Source organism: Ranitomeya imitator, chromosome 2 (assembly GCF_032444005.1).
Source record: "Ranitomeya imitator isolate aRanImi1 chromosome 2, aRanImi1.pri, whole genome shotgun sequence".
Classification (NCBI taxonomy): Eukaryota; Metazoa; Chordata; class Amphibia; order Anura; family Dendrobatidae; genus Ranitomeya; species Ranitomeya imitator.
In genome coordinates this window covers 23,917,404-23,942,377 of record NC_091283.1, presented here as the reverse complement: position 1 = coordinate 23,942,377, position 24,974 = coordinate 23,917,404, and the positions used below count along the sequence as shown (strand labels likewise).

Here is a 24,974-nt window from a genome sequence, read left to right as displayed (position 1 = left end):
CACAAAAGGCTCGCCAAAACCTCGAAACAAACTGGGAACCTCTGTCAGAAACGATGTTCTCTGGAATGCCATGTAAACGAACCACATGCTGGAAGAACAATGGCACCAAATCAGAGGAGGAAGGTAATTTAGACAAGGGTACCAAATGGATCATCTTAGAGAAGCGATCACAAACTACCCAAATGACCGACATCTTTTGAGAGACGGGGAGATCAGAAATAAAATCCATAGAGATATGTGTCCAAGGCCTCTTCGGGATCGGCAAGGGCAAAAGCAACCCACTGGCACGAGAACAGCAGGGCTTAGCCCGAGCACAAATCCCACAGGACTGCACAAAAGAACGCACATCCCGCGACAGAGACGGCCACCAAAAGGATCTAGCCACCAAATCTCTGGTACCAAAGATTCCAGGATGACCAGCCAACACCGAACAATGAACCTCAGAGATAACTTTATTCGTCCACCTATCAGGGACAAACAGTTTCTCTGCTGGGCAACGATCAGGTTTATTAGCCTGAAATTTTTGCAGCACCCGCCGCAAATCAGGGGAGATGGCAGACACAATTACTCCCTCTTTGAGAATACCCGCCGGCTCAGGCAAACCCGGAGAGTCGGGCACAAAACTCCTAGACAGGGCATCCGCCTTCACATTTTTAGAGCCCGGAAGGTACGAAACCACAAAGTCAAAACGGGAGAAAAACAGCGACCAACGAGCCTGTCTAGGATTCAACCGTTTGGCAGACTCGAGATAAGTCAAGTTCTTGTGATCAGTCAAGACCACCACGCGATGCTTAGCTCCTTCAAGCCAATGACGCCACTCCTCGAATGCCCACTTCATGGCCAGCAACTCTCGATTGCCAACATCATAATTTCGCTCAGCAGGCGAAAACTTCCTGGAAAAGAAGGCGCATGGCTTCATCACCGAGCAATCAGCATCTCTTTGCGACAAAACAGCCCCCGCTCCAATTTCAGAAGCATCAACCTCAACCTGGAACGGAAGCGAAACATCTGGTTGACACAACACAGGGGCAGAAGAAAAACGACGCTTTAACTCTTGAAAAGCTTCCACAGCAGCAGAAGACCAATTGACCACATCAGCACCCTTCTTGGTCAAATCGGTCAATGGTTTAGCAATACTAGAAAAATTACAGATGAAGCGACGATAAAAATTAGCAAAGCCAAGGAACTTTTGCAGACTCTTCAGAGATGTCGGCTGAGTCCAATCATAAATGGCCTGGACCTTAACAGGGTCCATCTCGATGGTAGAAGGGGAAAAAATGAACCCCAAAAATGAAACCTTCTGAACACCAAAGAGACACTTTGATCCCTTCACAAACAAAGAATTAGCACGCAGGACCTGGAACACCATTCTGACCTGCTTCACGTGAGACTCCCAATCATCCGAGAAGACCAAAACATCATCCAAGTATACAATCAGGAATTTATCCAGGCACTCTCGGAAGATGTCATGCATAAAGGACTGAAATACTGATGGAGCATTGGCAAGTCCGAATGGCATAACCAGGTACTCAAAATGGCCCTCGGGCGTATTAAATGCAGTTTTCCATTCATCGCCCCGTTTAATACGCACAAGATTATACCCACCACGAAGATCTATCTTGGTGAACCAACTAGCCCCCTTAATCCGAGCAAACAAATCAGATAGCAGCGGCAAGGGGTACTGAAATTTGACCGTGATTTTATTTAGAAGGCGGTAATCAATACAAGGTCTCAGCGAACCATCCTTCTTGGCCACAAAAAAGAACCCTGCTCCCAATGGCGATGACGACGGACGAATATGACCCTTCTCCAAGGACTCCTTCACGTAACTCCGCATAGCGGCGTGCTCAGGTACAGATAAATTAAACAGTCGACCCTTAGGAAACTTACTGCCAGGAATCAACTCGATAGCACAATCACAATCCCTATGCGGAGGTAGGGCATTGGACTTGGGCTCATCGAATACATCCCGGTAATCAGACAAGAACTCTGGGACCTCAGAAGGGGTGGATGATAAGATAGACAGAAATGGAACATCACCATGTACCCCCTGACAACCCCAGCTGGACACAGACATTGATTTCCAATCTAATACTGGGTTATGGACTTGTAGCCATGGCAACCCCAACACGACCACATCATGCAGATTTTGCAACACCAGAAAGCGAATATCCTCCTGGTGCGCAGGAGCCATGCACATGGTCAGCTGGGTCCAATACTGAGGCTTATTCTTGGCCAAAGGCGTAGCATCAATTCCTCTCAATGGAATAAGACACTGCAAGGGCTCCAAGACAAACCCACAGCGCCTAGCAAACTCCAAGTCCATCAAATTCAGGGCAGCGCCTGAATCCACAAATGCCATGACAGAATAGGAAGACAAAGAGCAGATCAAAGTAACAGACAAAAGAAATTTCGACTGTACCGTACCAATGGTGGCAGACTTAGCGAACCGCTTAGTGCGCTTAGGACAATCGGAGATGGCATGGGTGGACTCACCACAGTAGAAACACAGCCCATTCTGACGTCTGTGTTCTTGCCTTTCAGCTCTGGTCAAAGTCCTATCGCACTGCATAGGCTCAGGTTTATGCTCAGATAATACCGCCAAATGGTGCACAGATTTACGCTCACGCAAGCGTCGACCGATCTGAATGGCCAAAGACATAGACTCATTTAGACCAGCAGGCATAGGAAATCCCTCCATGACATCCTTAAGGGCTTCAGAGAGACCCTTTCTGAAGATTGCTGCCAAAGCACATTCATTCCATTGAGTGAGCACAGACCACTTTCTAAACTTCTGACAATAAATCTCTATCTCATCCTGACCCTGACACAGAGCCAGCAAATTTTTCTCTGCCTGATCCACTGAATTAGGTTCATCGTACAGTAATCCGAGCGCCAGAAAAAACGCATCAATATTACATAATGCAGGATCTCCTGGCGCAAGGGAAAATGCCCAGTCTTGAGGGTCGCCACGTAATAAAGAAATAATGATCTTAACTTGTTGAACTGGGTCACCAGAGGAGCGAGGTTTCAACGCCAGAAACAGTTTGCAATTATTTTTGAAACTCAGAAATTTAGCTCTATCTCCAGAAAACAAATCAGGAATAGGAATTCTTGGTTCTAACATAGAATTCTGAGCCACAAAGTCTTGAATATTTTGTACTCTTGCAGTGAGAAGATCCACACATGAAGACAGACCTTTAATGTCCATCACCACACCTGTGTCCTGAACCACCCAAATGTTTAGGGGAAAAAAAAGGCAAAACACAGTGCAAAGAAAAAAAAAATGGTCTCAGAACTTCTTTTTTCCCTCTATTGAGAAGCATAGTACTTTGGGCCTCCAGTACGGTTATGAATAGGTAATTCAGAACCACAATGGACCTTGAAGTTCAGAGCACACAAAGTGACCCGACAATAAGCAAAAAACATAGGACGAGCTCTGAGACGTGGGAACTCTGCTGACCGCAATCCCTAAACCTATCAAACCACACTAGAGGTAGCCGTGGATTGCGCCTAACGCTCCCTATGCAACTCGGCACAGCCTGAGAAACTAGCTAGACCTGAAGATAGAAAAATAAGCCTACCTTGCCTCAGAGAAATTCCCCAAAGGAAAAGGCAGCCCCCCACATATAATGACTGTGAGTAAGATGAAAACACAAACACAGAGATGAAATAGATTTAGCAAAGTGAGGCCCGACTTACTGAATAGACCGAGGATAGGAAAGATAGCTTTGCGGTCAACACAAAAACCTACAAACAACCACGCAGAGGGGCAAAAAGACCCTCCGCACCGACTAACGGTACGGAGGTGCTCCCTCTGCGTCTCAGAGCTTCCAGCAAGCAAGCAAAACCAAAAAAGCAAGCTGGACAGAAAATATAGCAACAAAAGTAACACAAGCAGAACTTAGCTTATGCTGAGCAGACAGGCCACAGGAACGATCCAGGAGGAAGCAAGACCAATACTAGAACATTGACTGGAGGCCAGGATCAAAGCACTAGGTGGAGTTAAATAGAGCAGCACCTAACGACTTAACCTCATCACCTGAGGAAGGAAACTCAGAAGCCGCAGTACCACTCGTGACCACAGGAGGGAGCTTGATCACAGAATTCACAACATGTATGTCTGTATATATCAGCCACATAGTATATAGCACAGGCCACGTAGTATTTGTCTGCTATATACTACATGGCCTGTGCTATATACTATGTAGCTGCTATATACACATACATACTCTAGAATACCCGATGTGTTAGAATCGGGCCACCATCTAATATATATATATATATATATATATATATATATATATATATATATATATATATATATATATATATATATATATATATATATATATATATATATATATATATATATATATATATATATATATATGTATATATATGTATATATATATGTATATATATACAGTGGGGCAAAAAAGTATTTAGTCAGTCAGCAATAGTGCAAGTTCCACCACTTAAAAAGATGAGAGGCGTCTGTAATTTACATCATAGGTAGACCTCAACTATGGGAGACAAACTGAGAAAAAAAAATCCAGAAAATCACATTGTCTGTTTTTTTAACATTTTATTTGCATATTATGGTGGAAAATAAGTATTTGGTCAGAAACAAAATTTCATCTCAATACTTTGTAATATATCCTTTGTTGGCAATGACAGAGGTCAAATGTTTTCTGTAAGTCTTCACAAGGTTGCCACACACTGTTGTTGGTATGTTGGCCTATTCCTCCATGCAGATCTCCTCTAGAGCAGTGATGTTTTTGGCTTTTCGCTTGGCAACACGGACTTTCAACTCCCTCCAAAGGTTTTCTATAGGGTTGAGATCTGGAGACTGGCTAGGCCACTCCAGGACCTTGAAATGCTTCTTATGAAGCCACTCCTTTGTTGCCCTGGCGGTGTGCTTTGGATCATTGTCATGTTGAAAGACCCAGCCACGTTTCATCTTCAATGCCCTTGCTGATGGAAGGAGGTTTGCACTCAAAATCTCACGATACATGGCCCCATTCATTCTTTTATGTACCCGGATCATTCGTCCTGGCCCCTTTGCAGAGAAACAGCCCCAAAGCATGATGTTTCCACCACCATGCTTTACAGTAGGTATGGTGTTTGATGGATGCAACTAAGTATTCTTTTTCCTCCAAACACGACAAGTTGTGTTTCTGCCAAACAGTTCCAGTTTGGTTTCATCAGACCATAGGACATTCTCCCAAAACTCCTCTGGATCATCCAAATGCTCTCTAGCAAACTTCAGACGGGCCCGGACATGTACTGGCTTAAGCAGTGGGACACGTCTGGCACTGCAGGATCTGAGTCCATGGTGGCGTAGTGTGTTACTTATGGTAGGCCTTGTTACATTGGTCCCAGCTCTCTGCAGTTCATTCACTAGGTCCCCCCGCGTGGTTCTGGGATTTTTGTTCACCGTTCTTGTGATCATTCTGACACCACGGGGTGGGATTTTGCGTGGAGCCCCAGATCGAGGGAGATTATCAGTGGTCTTGTATGTCTTCCATTTTCTAATTATTGCTCCCACTGTTGATTTCTTCACTCCAAGCTGGTTGGCTATTGCAGATTCAGTCTTCCCAGCCTGGTGCAGGGCTACAATTTTGTTTCTCGTGTCCTTTGACAGCTCTTTGGTCTTCACCATAGTGGAGTTTGGAGTGAGACTGTTTGAGGGTGTGCACAGGTGTCTTTTTATACTGATAACAAGTTTAAACAGGTGCCATTACTACAGGTAATGAGTGGAGGAAAGAGGAGACTCTTAAAGAAGAAGTTACAGGTCTGTGAGAGCCAGAAATCTTGATTGTTTGTTTCTGACCAAATACTTATTTTCCACCATAATATGCAAATAAAATGTTAAAAAACAGACAATGTGATTTTCTGGATTTTTTTTTCTCAGTTTGTCTCTCATAGTTGAGGTCTACCTATGATGTAAATTACAGACGCCTCTCATCTTTTTAAGTGGTGGAACTTGCACTATTGCTGACTGACTAAATACTTTTTTGCCCCACTGTATGTATGTATAATATATATATATATATATATATATATATATATATATATATATATATATATATATATATATATATATATATATATATATATATATATATATATATATATATATAACACTTACCAGAATGTAACTCCACGTAAATCAAACTTCTGTGAAATCAAACTGTCCACTTAGGAAGCAACACTGATTGACAATCAATTTCACATGCTGCTGTGCAAATGGAATAGACAACAGATGGAAATTATTGGCAATTATCAAGGTGGGGACCACAGACCACATCTTAGTACCAATGCTTTCTGGCTGTTGTTTTGGTCACTTTTGAATGTTGGTTGTACTTTCACACTCGTGGTAGCATGAGACGGACTCTACAACCCACACAAGTGGCTCAGGTAGTGCAGCTCATCCAGGATGGCACATCAATGCGAGCTTTGGCAAGAAGGTTTGCTGTGTCTGTCAGCGTAGTGTCCAGAGGCTGGAGGCGCTACCAGGAGACAGGCCAGTACACCAGGAGACGTGGAGGGGGCCGTAGGAGGGCAACAACCAAGCAGCAGGGCCACTACCTCAGCCTTTGTGCAAGGAGGAACAGGAGGAGCACTGCCAGAGCCCTGCAAAATGACCTCCAACAGGCCACAAATGTGCATGTGTCTGCACAAACGGTTAGAAACCGACTCCATGAGGATGGTCTGAATGCCCGACGTCCACAGATGGGGGTTGTGCTCACAGCCCAACACCGTGCAGGATGCTTGGCATTTGCCACAGAGCGCCAGGATTAGCAAATTCGTCACTGGCGCCCTGTGCTCTTCACAGATGAAAGCAGGTTCACATTGAGCACATGTGACAGACTTGACAGAGTCTGGAGACACCGTGGAGAGCGATCTGCTGCCTGCAACATCCTTCAGCATGACCTGTTTGGCAGTGGGTCAGTAATGGTGTGGAGTGGCATTTCTTTGGTGGGCCGCACAGCCCTCCATGTGCTCGCCAGATGTAGCCTGACTGCCATTATGAACCGAGATGAGATCCTCAGACCCCTTGTGAGACCATATCCTGGTGCGGTTAGTCTTGGGTTCCTCCTAATGCACGACAATGCTAGACCTCATGTGGCTGGAGTGTGTCAGCAGTTCCTGCAAGATGAAGGCATTGAAGCTATGTACTGGCCCGCCCGTTCCCCAGACCTGAATCCGATTGAACACATCTGGGACATCATGTCTCGCACCATCCACCAATGTCACATTGAACCACAGACTGCCCAGGAGTTGGCGGATGCTTTAGTCCAGGTCTGGGAGGAGATCCCTCAGGAGACCATCGGCCACCTCATCAGGAGCATGCCCAGGCGTTGTAGGGAGATCATACAGGCACGTGGAGGCCACTCACACTACTGAGCATCATTTCGTTGTCTTGAGGCATTTCCACTGAAGTTGGATCAGCTTGTAACTTCATTTTCCACTTTGATTTTGAGCATCAGTCCAACTACAGACCTCTGTGGGATATTAGTTGTGATTTACGTTGATAATTTTTAGGTTTTACTGTTCTCAATACATTCCACTATGCAATGAATAAAGATTTACAACTGGAATATTTCATTCGATTAGTGAACAATAAGCTGCTCTGAGCACAGAATAAAGTAAATAATCCGCAAAGCTGGAACACTTACCAAATAAGTCAGAAAATATTAGTTCAGGTCGCACAGGACCAACCTTGTCCCCCTCAGTGTCAATATCAAACCCCAATATGTAGTCACTGCTGAATGCAAATAAATCCTCCGGCCACTCAGCGACCGCCATTACTGCGGCGCGGGCCGCAGCGGACACACCCTACATGACATTCAACTGCACTCATCCATCATCATCCGGGACCATCGCCTTCATTACGGCCGCAGATTTCAGGATCTTACTTTGCTCTAAATGCTGCAACTCGACTGGTGACCATGGAGACGTAGCGATCGAGCAGCGCCTGTGGGGAGAGCGGAGATCTCAGCATCTGTCTCCTCACTATACAGCTCTACTATGGGTGTCTATCACAGATCTATAGGTTTCCCATTGGTGTCCTGTTTCCAATAGTTGCACATAATCCCTGTGCCCACGACAGCTGATGCGTCCCACTATATCTATATGTCCCATGTGTCACACTATATCTCTATGTACCCGTGTCTATATGTCCCGCTATATCTCTATGTACCCATGTCTTTATGTCCCCTATATCTCTATGTACCCGTATCTATACGTCCCGGTATATCTCTATGTACCCATGTCTATACGTCCAGGTATATCTCTATGTACCCGTGTCTATACGTCCCGCTATATCACTATGTACCCGTGTCTATACGTCCAGGTATATCTCTATGTACCCGTGTATATACGTCTCACTATATCTCTATGTACCCGTGTATATACGTCCCGGTATATCTCTATGTACCCGTGTCTATATGTCCCGCTATATCTCTATGTACCCATGTCTATATGTCCCATATATCTCTATGTACCCGTATCTATACGTCCCGCTATATCTCTCTGTACCCGGGTCTATAAGTCCACAGAAAAATCGATGAATCCAGCAGGAATGTAGTAAAATCACTACATTTATTTCTTCATTTTTTTTTAAATCATGGTGATTAAGACGTTAGTCGAAATGCGTCGGTAGAACGCTGCCATGTGTGCATAATGCTGTAAGAAATTATACTTATTTACAAGTGGTGTACCATAGGATACAACCCTTTCCTTTTAAAAAAAAAAAAAAATGAAGAAATAAATTTAGTGATTTTACTACATTCCTGCTGGATTCATCGATTTTTCTGTGGACTGAGTGCTCAACTTTTCCGTGCAGGAACAGGTGTGGAATAGCCGATATTCAGGTGAGCTGACTATCTTTTGGTTTTTCGTGTCTATACGTCCCACTATATCTCTGTGTACCCGTGTCTATATGTCACACTATATCTCTACATACCTGTGTCTATACGTCCCACTATACCTCTATGTACCCCTTTCTATATGTCCCGCTATATCACTATATACTGAGTGCTCAACTTTTCCGTGCAGGAACAGGTGTGGAATAGCCGATATTCAGGTTAGCTGACTATCTTTTGGTTTTTCGTGTCTATACATCCCGCTATATGTCTATGTACCTGTGTCTATATGTCCCACTATATCACTATGTACCTGTGTCTATACGTCCCACTATATGTCTACGTACCTGTGTCTATATGCCCCACTATATCTCTATGTACCTGTGTCTATGTCCCGCTATATCTGTGTACCCGTGTCTATCCATCCCACTATATTGCTATGTACCTGTGTCTATATGTCCCACTATATCTCTATGTACCCGTGTCTATATGTCCCACTATATCTCTATGTACCTGTGTCTATATGTCCCACTATATCTCTATGTACCCGTGTCTATATGTCCCACTATATCTCTATGTACCCGTGTCTATATGTCCCACTATATCTCTATGTACCCGTGTCTATATGTCCCACTATATCTCTATGTACCCGTGTCTATATGTCCCACTATATCTCTATGTACCCGTGTCTATATGTCCCACTATATCTCTATGTACCCGTGTCTATATGTCCCGCTATATCACTATGTACCTGTGTCTATATGTCCCGCTATATCTGTGTACCCATGTCTATACATCCCACTATATTGTTATGAACCTGTGTCTATATGTCCCACTATATCACTATGTACCCGTGTCTATACGTCCCACTATATCACTATGTACCCGTGTCTATACGTCCCGCTATATGTCTATGTACCTGTGTCTATATGCCCCACTATATCTCTATGTACCTGTGTCTATATGCCCCACTATATCTCTATGTACCTGTGTCTATATGCCCCACTATATCTCTATGTACCTGTGTCTATATGTCCTGCTATATCTGTGTACCCATGTCTATACATCCCACTATATTGCGATGAACCTGTGTCTATATGTCCCACTATATCTCTGTGTACCCGTGTCTATACGTCCCACTATATCACTATGTACCCGTGTCTATACGTCCCATGATATCTACAGGTATTTGATGTCCGTACTCACCTGGTTGTGCTTGTACATGACTGGAAATGTGAAGACCCCAATCACCACTGGAACAGAGAAAAGAGAATGAATAAGACAACACAGCACGTGGGGACCTTGCACCCAATTATACCTGTACTGTATACAACAGGAGGTGCACACCCTGTACGCAGCCCCCTCTCTTCATACCCCAGTACCTCACTGTGCACAGGAGGGGACACCGCAGGTGAGCGGTCGGGGTCTTACCAAGGAGCAGCAGGGTCAGTCCATTAACCACAGCGCCAACATATGTGAGGAGGTAGAGGAGGAGCAAGAACTGCGGGAAGAAATGGGGGAAAGTCAGGGAGCCCCCCACAGTCATGGGTGTGAGGTGTAATTCATACATCGCCCGGGCGACACAAGTATGACAGGGAAACCTATCAGGCCTTATTTACGCGCCCGTGTCCATTTTTTCCATCCTATTTTCAGGTGTCAAAACGTCCATTTCGTGGACCGGTCTCCTGTGTGCGTTGCCACATTAACTTATGGGTGAGTGCGCTGTGCACATGGAGAGCACGAACACCATCGTGAGAACAAGGCCTTAAAAGGAATCCATCACCACTGACTGCTGCACGATGTAGGGGCAGAGACCTTGATTCCAGATTCCAGCAATGTATCATTTACTGGGCTGTTTTCTGCGGTTTTCTCTGCTGCAGATCTAGCAGTTCTCTGAATGCCGAGCCCTGTATAACGACGCCCACACCACTGATTGGCAGCTTGCGGTGTGCACTGTGCATAGGCAGAAAGCAGCCAATCACTAGTGGGGCGGGGTTATGCAGAGCTCATGAATATGGAGGAGCACATGGCAGCTGGTTTGCTGGTCATCTAGTGATAAACTACTGTTGATAAAACGTCTGTAAGCAGCCCAGTAAGTGACACATAACTGGAATCAGGATATCTATCTGTACATCATACTACTCTCAGATTAGATGGCATAAACCTGGTGACGATTCCCCTTAAAGTGGTTGTCCAGGCATATACGATTATCAATATGATAGGTCACCAATATTTGGTCAGTTAGGGTCGGACACCCGGCACCTGCACAGATCAGCTGTGACCAGTGAATGGAGCTGAACTACACGGCTCAGGCGATGAGAAGCCATCAATATCAGGTGCCTGGGCGAGTACATGAGAAAAGCGAGAGCCACAGGAGCCTTTACCTTCAGGGACTCCTTTGTGTCCTGCACTAAGAAGAGTCTGCGGAGGGTGGAGAGCGCAGTGGAGGCGAGAACGATAAGACGGGCAGCGACCACCTCCACCTGCTGGGGCGGCAGAATGGGCTCCATGTCCAGGTACTTCCTGAGGAGAGGAAAGCGGATATCAGACTATAAGGGCCTGTTCCCATGCTGCAGTTTTTCTGTGTTTTATTGTCCAGGAGAAAACGCAGCGTTTTACAGAACCAGTGAAGTGAATGAGATTTCTGAAGTCTCCTGCGCACGCTGATACACGAAGAGCACAAGATACCCCACTAAGCTGAGAACCCCGACACTGCTACATACAGCAACACACTGACACCGCACGGCTCACGCTGAGCTGCCCCCACAGCGGACCGCTGGTTATATCCCCGCACTCACTGGAAGGGATTCATTCCGTCCCCCTTCTTCAGGAGTTTGCAGTAGAGCCGTATTATGAATGTTGCGCTGAGGACGAGGAGACAGGAGTAGGAGATGATGCTGATCACACTGAACTGGATGAGGCACAGCAGGCACACGGTGAGACCGGTGAGACAGCCGGCAGAGAGAGTGATGTCTCGCCAGTATAAGAGGTCTGCCACTGAAAAAGAGAGAGGCAAGAAAGAGTCAGCACAGTCGCAGAGAGCAAGGTAGAGGTCAGCACAGGTGCAGAAAGTGAGGTAGAGATTAGCACAGGCACAGAGAGCGAGGTAAGCGTCAGCACGGGCGCAGAGAGCGAGGTAAGCGTCAGCACGGGCACAGAGAGCGAGGTAAGCGTCAGCACGGGCGCAGAGAGCGAGGTAAGCGTCAGCACGGGCGCAGAGAGCGAGGTAAGCGTCAGCACGGGCGCAGAGAGCGAGGTAAGCGTCAGCACGGGCGCAGAGAGCGAGGTAAGCGTCAGCACGGGCGCAGAGAGCGAGGTAAGCGTCAGCACGGGCACAGAGAGCGAGGTAAGCGTCAGCACGGGCGCAGAGAGCGAGGTAAGCGTCAGCACGGGCGCAGAGAGCGAGGTAAGCGTCAGCACGGGCACAGAGAGCGAGGTAAGCGTCAGCACGGGCACAGAGAGCGAGGTAAGCGTCAGCACGGGCACAGAGAGCGAGGTAAGCGTCAGCACGGGCGCAGAGAGCGAGGTAAGCGTCAGCACGGGCGCAGAGAGCGAGGTAAGCGTCAGCACGGGCACAGAGAGCGAGGTAAGCGTCAGCACGGGCGCAGAGAGCGAGGTAAGCGTCAGCACGGGCGCAGAGAGCGAGGTAAGCGTCAGCACGGGCACAGAGAGCGAGGTAAGCGTCAGCACGGGCACAGAGAGCGAGGTAAGCGTCAGCACGGGCACAGAGAGCGAGGTAAGCGTCAGCACGGGCACAGAGAGCGAGGTAAGCGTCAGCACGGGCACAGAGAGCGAGGTAAGCGTCAGCACAGGCGCAGAGAGCGAGCGTCAGCACGGGCGCAGAGAGAGAGGTAAGCGTCAGAATGGGCGCAGAGAGCGAGGTAAGCGTCAGCACGGGCGCAGAGAGAGAGGTAAGCGTCAGCACGCGTGCAGACAGCGAGGAAAGCATCAGCACGAGCGCAGAGAGCGAGGTAAGTGTCAGCAGGGGCACAGAATGTGAGAGAAAAGTGTCAGCAGAGAGTAAGGTAAGCGTTAGCACAGGAACAGAGAGCGAGGTCGACATCAGCAAACAGCGAGGTAAGCGTCAGCACGGGTGCAGAGAGCGAGGTAAGCGTCAGCACGGGCGCAGAGAGCGAGGTAAGCATCAGCACGGGCGCAGAGAGCGAGGTAAGCGTCAGCACGGGCGCAGAGAGCGAGGTAAGCGTCAGCACGGGCATATGGTCATTATCCACCACTGTTCCTCGGGAGGAAGACTGCGCTGAGCGTGGATCTCTTCGCCCTCTATCATGCGACGCTGGGTGATGACATCACACTGATATTATACCGGATACATAATCCCAGGGATGTGGGTAATAATTAGTAGTTTCACTACTGGGCTATCAGTGATGGGGCCCCACACTCCTGTCTTACAGAGCAGCAGGGCAGTCAGGGGCACAGGCCTGGCTTCACGTCCACCAAGTTGGCAAGTAATAAGATGAATACATGTGGCCCATCTACTCCACAAGCCCCGTTCCTCGGCCCCAGGGAGGGCCATCAGCTATAAAGGAGACCAAATTACCACCTCTTACAGATTCCAGAATTAAGTGAACCTCAAAAGATCCTTCCTGCGTTTCCCACATATTGGGCTGCTGGGTGGTGGATGGGAGCTGTGGGACCCCGACCATTTTACAGGAGGGACCCAGATACTGTAACTGACAGGCATGGCTGTGGAGGAGCCTGGTCCTGTAGGGGGGTCTCACGCTGAGACTGACATATGTGTCCCTTTTGTACCCATTTTTCCCCATTCTCGGCCTCCACCCCTCACTCACCCGCTTTCCTCATGGTGTCCTCCTGGTAGCTGCTCCGGGTCTGGGGTGACAGGTGGTGAGAGTCTCTACGACCGGCGTCTGTGAGGGAAGAAGAAGACACTAAATATAGACGGACAGGGACAACCCCCCTGAGACAGCAACAACCTCTGTCCTGAGAACCCCCCACTGTGGCCAGAAAAAGCCACGGAGAACAGCTGTCCACACCCAGGGCCAGCTGCTGCCCACTCCATGCCCCTCATATGCCAGCACCACACCGGCTGTAGTGGGCGACTCGTGCCCCCGGGGGGGAGGGGGGTTCGGCACTTACATATTATAGAAAGTTTTATCAAAGTAAAGGCAGAAAAGTAGTAAGTGCCCCCCCCCCCCCAGCTCCTGCACTGGTGAAGAAGCTAAGGACAAAAGGAGGACCCCATAAATCACCTCCATTATCCCACCTCCTGGCCCAGCTGGGAGAGGTGAGAACTGCAGCCAGAGATTCCCCTCATTCACAGAAGCCTTAATACAAAGCTGGCAGCTTATAGAGATCACAGACCGCAGGGGGCGATAAGCTGCAACAATGGAGGGCGAGCCAGGAGAAAGCCATTGTATCTGTCCCCATATACCAGACATATGAACACTGTGTATAATAACTGATAACGAGGAACCAACATATATAAAATCTGCACCATACTCCACAGCTGCACTCACTGTTCTGCAGTCGCTGTGTACATTCATTACATTACTGATCCTGAGTTACATCCTGTATTATACCCCAGAGCTGCACCCTCTATTCTGCTGGTCCAGTCACTGTGTACATACATTACATTACTGATCCTGAGTTACATCTTGTATTATACTCCAGAGCTGCACTCCCTATTCTGCTGGTGCAGTCACTGTGTACATACATTACATTACTGATCCTGAGTTACATCTTGTATTATACTCCAGAGCTGCACTCCCTATTCTGCTGGTGCAGTCACTGTGTACATACATTACATTACTGATCCTGAGTTACATCCTGTATTATACCCCAGAGCTGCACTCACTATTCTGCTGGTGCAGTCACTGTGTACATACATTACATTACTGATCCTGAGTTACATCCTGTATTATACCCCAGAGCTGCACTCACTATTCTGCTGGTGCAGTCACTGTGTACATACATTACATTACTGATCCTGAGTTACCTCCTGTATTATCCTCCAGAGCTGCGCTCACTATTCTGCTGGTGCAGTCACTGTGTACATACATTACATTACTGATCCTGAGTTATCTCTTGTATTATACCCCAGAGCTGCACTCACTTATCTGCTGGTGCAGTCACTGTGTACATACATTACTGATCCTGAGTTATATCCTGTATTATACTCCAGAGCTGCACTCACTATTCTGCTGGTGCAGTCACTGTGTACATACATTACATTACTGGTCCGGAGTTACATCCTGTATTATACCCCAGAGCTGCACTCACTGTTCTGCTGGTGCAGTCACTGTGTACATACATTACATTACTGATCCGGAGTTACATCCTGTATTATACTCCAGAGCTGCACTCACTATTCTGCTGGTGCAGTCACTGTGTACATACATTACATTACTGATCCTGAGTTACATCCTGTATTATACCCCAGAGCTGCACTCACTATTCTGCTGGTGCAGTCACTGTGTACATACATTACATTACTGGTCCGGAGTTACATCCTGTATTATACCCCAGAGCTGCACTCACTGTTCTGCTGGTGCAGTCACTGTGTACATACATTACTGATCCGGAGTTACATCCTGTATTATACTCCAGAGCTGCACTCACTATTTCGCTCATGCAGTCACTGTGTACATACATTACATTACTGATCCTGCGTTACATCCTGTATTATGCCCTAGAGCTGCACTCACTATTCTGCTGGTGCAGTCACTGTGTACACACATTACATTACTGATCCTGAGTTACATCCTGTATTATACCCCAGAGCTGCACTCACTATTCTGCTGGTGCAGTCACTGTGTACATACATTACATTACTGATCCGGAGTTACCTCCTGTATTATACTCCAGAGCTGCACTCACTATTTCGCTCATGCAGTCACTGTGTACATACATTACATTACTGATCCTGAGTTACATCCTGTATTATGCCCTAGAGCTGCACTCACTATTCTGCTGGTGCAGTCACTGTGTACATACATTACATTACTGATCCTGAGTTACATCCTGTATTATACTCCAGAGCTGCACTCACTATTCTGCTGGTGCAGTCACTGTGTACATACATTACATTACTGATCCTGAGTTACATCCTGTATTATACCCCAGAGCTGCACTCACTATTTCGCTCATGCAGTCACTGTGTACATACATTACATTACTGATCCTGAGTTACATCCTGTATTATGCCCTAGAGCTGCACTCACTATTCTGCTGGTGCAGTCACTGTGTACACACATTACATTACTGATCCTGAGTTACATCCTGTATTATACCCCAGAGCTGCACTCACTATTCTGCTGGTGCAGTCACTGTGTACATACATTACATTACTGATCCGGAGTTACCTCCTGTATTATACTCCAGAGCTGCACTCACTATTTCGCTCATGCAGTCACTGTGTACATACATTACATTACTGATCCTGAGTTACATCCTGTATTATGCCCTAGAGCTGCACTCACTATTCTGCTGGTGCAGTCACTGTGTACACACATTACATTACTGATCCTGAGTTACATCCTGTATTATACCCCAGAGCTGCACTCACTATTCTGCTGGTGCAGCCACTGTGTACATACATTACATTACTGATCCTGAGTTACATTCGGCATTATACTCCAGAGCTGCACTCACTATTCTGCTGGTGCAGTCACTGTGTACATACATTACATTACTGATCCTGAGTTACATCCTGTATTATGCCCTAGAGCTGCACTCACTATTCTGCTGGTGCAGTCACTGTGCACATACATTACATTACTGATCCTGAGTTACATTCTGCATTATACTCCAGAGCTGCACTCACTATTCTGCTGGTGCAGTCACTGTGCACACACATTACATTACTGATCCTGGGTTACATTCTGCATTATACTCCAGAGCTGCACTCACTATTCTGCTGGTGCAGTCACTGTGTACATACATTACATTACTGATCCTGAGTTACATCCTGTATTATACTCCAGAGCTGCACTCACTATTCTGCTGGTGCAGTCACTGTGTACATACATTACATTACTGATCCTGAGTTACATCCTGTATTATACTCCAGAGCTGCACTCACTATTCTGCTGGTGCAGTCACTGTGTACATACATTACATTACTGATCCTGAGTTACATCCTGTATTATACCCCAGAGCTGCACTCACTATTCTGCTGGTGCAGTCACTGTGTACATACATTACATTACTGATCCTGAGTTACATCCTGTATTATACCTCAGAGCTGCACTCACTATTCTGCTGGTGCAGTCACTGTGTACATACATTACATTACTAATCCTGAGTTACATCCTGTATTATACTCCAGAGCTGCACTCACTATTCTGCTGGTGCAGTCACTGTGTACATACATTACATTACTAATCCTGAGTTACATCCTGTATTATACTCCAGAGCTGCACTCACTATTCTGCTGGTGCAGTCACTGTGTACATACATTACATTACTGATCCTGAGTTACATCCTGTATTATACTCCAGAGCTGCACTCACTATTCTGCTGGTGCAGTCACTGTGTACATACATTACATTACCTCCTGCATTATATATGTCTCACCCATTGTGATCCCTGATACTCTTGGCTGGGGCTTCTCCACTAGCGTCTGTTCCTCATAGTTCCTCGGGGGCAGGGCTTGTGTGATCTGACACGCCTTCTCCAAAAGAACATAGGTCACAGTCTCCTCTTCTGGTTCCTGTTTCCTTGGTAACTGTCCTCGGCTCAGACCCCGTCCTCTTCGGGCCCTAACTGTGGGACGAGTTAATGGGGCTGAGCTGCCAATGGTAATGTAGGAGAAGGTTGGCTCCTGAGGTGAAGGTAAGGGCCACAGATCAGCCAGGGTCACCGTGGCATCATCGAGGTCACCTACAACAAAGACAAGATGGTAGAATCAGAGCGGCACTGACCATGTGGCTTCATGACAGGCCCTCATCTGTCAGTACAGCGGCCATTGGTGCCCAGAGCAACCAATCACAGTGCAGCTTTCATTTTACCTGAAAGTTTTTGAAAACGTGAGCTGAGGGGCCACTAAGAAGGGGCGGGGCTACAAATCAATAGTGCATGTCATGTGACTAGTTTAGAGGACACACATACACATGGAGTCTTTACCATCTGGAGGGCAGGAGTCCGGGGTGCTGGAGGCAGTGGATGGAGCGTCCTCTGCAGGAGAAACACAGACATTACAGGCACAATTTGGATAATTTGGGGGTAAGTTTTATTTGAATGCACGAGTCCAACCGCCTCCATGCAGGCTCCGCCCCCACACAGGCACCGCCCCCATACAGGCACCTGCACGGCACCGCCCCCACACAGGCACCGCCCCCACACAGGCACCTGCACGGCACCGCCCCCACACAGGCACCGCCCCCACACAGGCACCTGCACGGCACCGCCCCCACACAGGCACCGCCCCCACACAGGCACCTGCACGGCACCGCCCCCACACAGGCACCGCCCCCATACAGGCACCTGCACGGCACCGCCCCCACACAGGCACCGCCCCCACACAGGCACCGCCCCCACACAGGCACCTGCACGGCACCGCCCCCACACAGGCACCGCCCCCACACAGGCACCGCCCCCACACAGGTACTTGAGCTAATTTACTGCTTCATTACCATAGACGCTAATTTTTACAAACACACAGGCAGCACCGCTAATACACAGATATATACACACAGCAGAGCTAATACACAGATATATACACACAGCAGAGCTAATACACAGATATATACACACAGCAGAGCTAATACACAGATATATACACACAGCAGAGCTAATACACAGATATATACACACAGCACCGCTAATACACAGATATATACACACAGCAGAGCTAATACACAGATATATACACACAGCAGAGCTAATACACATATATATACACACAGCAGAGCTAATACACAGATATATACACACAGCAGAGCTAATACACAGATATATACACACAGCAGAGCTAATACACAGATATATACACACAGCACCGCTAATACACAGATATATACACACAGCACCGCTAATACACAGATATATACACACAGCAGAGCTAATACACAGATATATACACACAGCAGAGCTAATACACAGATATATACACACAGCAGAGCTAATACACAGATATATACACACAGCAGAGCTAATACACAGATATATACACACAGCACCGCTAATACACAGATATATACACACAGCACCGCTAATACACAGATATATACACACAGCACCGCTAATACACAGATATATACACACAGCACCGCTAATACACAGATATATACACACAGCACCGCTAATACACAGATATATACACACAGCACCGCTAATACACAGATATATACACACAGCACCGCTAATACACAGATATATACACACAGCACCGCTAATACACAGATATATACACACAGCAGAGCTAATACACAGATATATACACACAGCAGAGCTAATACACAGATATATACACACAGCAGAGCTAATACACAGATATATACACACAGCAGAGCTAATACACAGATATATACACACAGCAGAGCTAATACACAGATATATACACACAGCAGAGCTAATACACAGATATATACACACAGCAGAGCTAATACACAGATATATACACACAGCAGAGCTAATACACAGATATATACACACAGCAGAGCTAATACACAGATATATACACACAGCAGAGCTAATACACAGATATATACACACAGCAGAGCTAATACACAGATATATACACACAGCAGAGCTAATACACAGATATATACACACGGCACCGCTAATACACAGATATATACACACGGCACCGCTAATACACAGATATATACACACAGCAGAGCTAATACACAGATATATACACACAGCAGAGCTAATACACAGATATATACACACAGCAGAGCTAATACACAGATATATACACACGGCACCACTAATACACAGATATATACACACAGCAGAGCTAATACACAGATATATACACACAGCAGAGCTAATACACAGATATATACACACAGCAGAGCTAATACACAGATATATACACACAGCAGAGCTAATACACAGATATATACACACGGCACCACTAATACACAGATATATACACACAGCAGAGCTAATACACAGATATATACACACAGCAGAGCTAATACACAGATATATACACACAGCAGAGCTAATACACAGATATATACACACAGCACCGCTAATACACAGATATATACACACAGCACCGCTAATACAGATATATACACACAGCAGAGCTAATACACAGATATATACACACAGCAGAGCTAATACACAGATATATACACACAGCACCGCTAATACACAGATATATACACACAGCAGAGCTAATACACAGATATATACACACAGCACCGCTAATACACAGATATATACACACAGCACCGCTAATACACAGATATATACACACAGCAGAGCTAATACACAGATATATACACACAGCAGAGCTAATACACAGATATATACACACAGCAGAGCTAATACACAGATATATACACACAGCAGAGCTAATACACAGATATATACACACAGCACCGCTAATACACAGATATATACACACAGCAGAGCTAATACACAGATATATACACACAGCAGAGCTAATACACAGATATATACACACAGCAGAGCTAATACACAGATATATACACACAGCAGAGCTAATACACAGATATATACACACAGCAGAGCTAATACACAGATATATACACACAGCAGAGCTAATACACAGATATATACACACAGCAGAGCTAATACACAGATATATACACACAGCAGAGCTAATACACAGATATATACACACAGCAGAGCTAATACACAGATATATACACACAGCAGAGCTAATACACAGATATATACACACAGCAGAGCTAATACACAGATATATACACACAGCAGAGCTAATACACAGATATATACACACAGCACCGCTAATACACAGATATATACACACAGCAGAGCTAATACACAGATATATACACACAGCACCGCTAATACACAGATATATACACACAGCACCGCTAATACACAGATATATACACACAGCACCGCTAATACACAGATATATACACACAGCAGAGCTAATACACAGATATATACACACAGCACCGCTAATACACAGATATATACACACAGCAGAGCTAATACACAGATATATACACACAGCAGAGCTAATACACAGATATATACACACAGCAGAGCTAATACACATATATATACACACAGCAGAGCTAATACACAGATATATACACACAGCAGAGCTAATACACAGATATATACACACAGCAGAGCTAATACACAGATATATACACACAGCACCGCTAATACACAGATATATACACACAGCAGAGCTAATACACAGATATATACACACAGCAGAGCTAATACACAGATATATACACACAGCAGAGCTAATACACAGATATATACACACAGCAGAGCTAATACACAGATATATACACACAGCAGAGCTAATACACAGATATATACACACAGCACCGCTAATACACAGATATATACACACAGCAGAGCTAATACACAGATATATACACACAGCAGAGCTAATACACAGATATATACACACAGCAGAGCTAATACACAGATATATACACACAGCACCGCTAATACACAGATATATACACACAGCACCGCTAATACACAGATATATACACACAGCAGAGCTAATACACAGATATATACACACAGCACCACTAATACACAGATATATACACACAGCACCGCTAATACACAGATATATACACACAGCACCGCTAATACACAGATATATACACACAGCAGAGCTAATACACAGATATATACACACAGCAGAGCTAATACACAGATATATACACACAGCAGAGCTAATACACAGATATATACACACAGCACCGCTAATACACAGATATATACACACAGCACCGCTAATACACAGATATATACACACAGCAGAGCTAATACACAGATATATACACACAGCACCACTAATACACAGATATATACACACAGCACCGCTAATACACAGATATATACACACAGCACCGCTAATACACAGATATATACACACAGCACCGCTAATACACAGATATATACACACAGCACCGCTAATACACAGATATATACACACAGCAGAGCTAATACACAGATATATACACACAGCAGAGCTAATACACAGATATATACACACAGCAGAGCTAATACACAGATATATACACACAGCAGAGCTAATACACAGATATATACACACAGCAGAGCTAATACACAGATATATACACACAGCAGAGCTAATACACAGATATATACACACAGCAGAGCTAATACACAGATATATACACACAGCAGAGCTAATACACAGATATATACACACAGCAGAGCTAATACACAGATATATACACACAGCAGAGCTAATACACAGATATATACACACAGCAGAGCTAATACACAGATATATACACACAGCAGAGCTAATACACAGATATATACACACAGCAGAGCTAATACACAGATATATACACACAGCAGAGCTAATACACAGATATATACACACGGCACCGCTAATACACAGATATATACACACAGCACCGCTAATACACAGATATATACACACAGCAGAGCTAATACACAGATATATACACACAGCAGAGCTAATACACAGATATATACACACAGCAGAGCTAATACACAGATATATACACACGGCACCACTAATACACAGATATATACACACAGCAGAGCTAATACACAGATATATACACACAGCAGAGCTAATACACAGATATATACACACAGCAGAGCTAATACACAGATATATACACACAGCAGAGCTAATACACAGATATATACACACAGCACCGCTAATACACAGATATATACACACAGCACCGCTAATACAGATATATACACACAGCAGAGCTAATACACAGATATATACACACAGCAGAGCTAATACACAGATATATACACACAGCACCGCTAATACACAGATATATACACACAGCAGAGCTAATACACAGATATATACACACAGCAGAGCTAATACACAGATATATACACACAGCAGAGCTAATACACAGATATATACACACGGCACCACTAATACACAGATATATACACACAGCAGAGCTAATACACAGATATATACACACGGCACCACTAATACACAGATATATACACACAGCAGAGCTAATACACAGATATATACACACGGCACCGCTAATACACAGATATATACACACAGCAGAGCTAATACACAGATATATACACACAGCAGAGCTAATACACAGATATATACACACAGCAGAGCTAATACACAGATATATACACACAGCAGAGCTAATACACAGATATATACACACAGCAGAGCTAATACACAGATATATACACACGGCACCACTAATACACAGATATATACACACAGCAGAGCTAATACACAGATATATACACACAGCAGAGCTAATACACAGATATATACACACGGCACCACTAATACACAGATATATACACACAGCAGAGCTAATACACAGATATATACACACAGCAGAGCTAATACACAGATATATACACACAGCAGAGCTAATACACAGATATATACACACGGCACCACTAATACACAGATATATACACACAGCACCGCTAATACACAGATATATACACACGGCACCACAAATACACAGATATATACACACAGCAGAGCTAATACACAGATATATACACACAGCACCACTAATACACAGATATATACACACAGCAGAGCTAATACACAGATATATACACACAGCACCGCTAATACACAGATATATACACACAGCACCGCTAATACACAGATATATACACACAGCAGAGCTAATACACAGATATATACACACAGCAGAGCTAATACACAGATATATACACACAGCAGAGCTAATACACAGATATATACACACAGCAGAGCTAATACACAGATATATACACACAGCAGAGCTAATACACAGATATATACACACAGCAGAGCTAATACACAGATATATACACACAGCAGAGCTAATACACAGATATATACACACAGCAGAGCTAATACACAGATATATACACACAGCACCGCTAGTACACAGATATATACACACAGCAGAGCTAATACACAGATATATACACACAGCAGAGCTAATACACAGATATATACACACAGCACCGCTAATACACAGATATATACACACAGCACCGCTAATACACAGATATATACACACAGCAGAGCTAATACACAGATATATACACACGGCACCACTAATACACAGATATATACACACAGCACCGCTAATACACAGATATATACACACGGCACCACTAATACACAGATATATACACACAGCAGAGCTAATACACAGATATATACACACAGCACCACTAATACACAGATATATACACACAGCAGAGCTAATACACAGATATATACACACGGCACCACTAATACACAGATATATACACACAGCAGAGCTAATACACAGATATATACACACAGCACCACTAATACACAGATATATATACACAGCACCGCTAATACACAGATATATACACACGGCACCACTAATACACAGATATATACACACGGCACCACTAATACACAGATATATACACACGGCACCACTAATACACAGATATATACACACGGCACCACTAATACACAGATATATACACACGGCACCACTAATACACAGATATATACACACAGCACCGCTAATACACAGATATATACACACGGCACCACTAATACACAGATATATACACACGGCACCACTAATACACAGATATATACACACGGCACCGCTAATACACAGATATATACACACGGCACCACTAATACACAGATATATACACACGGCACCACTAATACACAGATATATACACACAGCAGAGCTAATACACAGATATATACACACAGCACCGCTAATACACAGATATATACACACAGCAGAGCTAATACACAGATATATACACACGGCACCACTAATACACAGATATATACACACGGCACCACTAATACACAGATATATATGTACACTCACCGCTAGTACAGTCAGAGCATCAGATTCTACTGTAGTAGTGTGACGGTCGCACATGACATGTGATAAT

General features: G+C 44.9%; 1 protein-coding gene across 2 annotated transcripts in view; it reads right to left on the bottom strand.

Moving 5' to 3' along the window:
- The window catches only part of RTN2 (reticulon 2), a 34,513-nt gene that overhangs the window by 9,171 nt on the left and 368 nt on the right, over positions 1-24,974 (bottom strand). The window contains exons 2-9 of one of the 2 annotated variants that reach the window (XM_069746162.1): positions 17,976-18,026; positions 17,427-17,732; positions 13,682-13,759; positions 11,672-11,870; positions 11,258-11,396; positions 10,305-10,374; positions 10,080-10,126; positions 7,926-7,984 (exon numbers count right to left, since the gene is read on the bottom strand). In XM_069746162.1, coding sequence (XP_069602263.1) covers positions 7,926-7,984; positions 10,080-10,126; positions 10,305-10,374; positions 11,258-11,396; positions 11,672-11,870; positions 13,682-13,759; positions 17,427-17,732; positions 17,976-18,026 — 949 coding nt within the window. Of the gene's footprint in view, positions 1-7,925; positions 7,985-10,079; positions 10,127-10,304; positions 10,375-11,257; positions 11,397-11,671; positions 11,871-13,681; positions 13,760-17,426; positions 17,733-17,960; positions 18,027-24,974 lie in introns of both variants that reach the window. The other variant, XM_069746161.1, reaches the window with a different exon arrangement.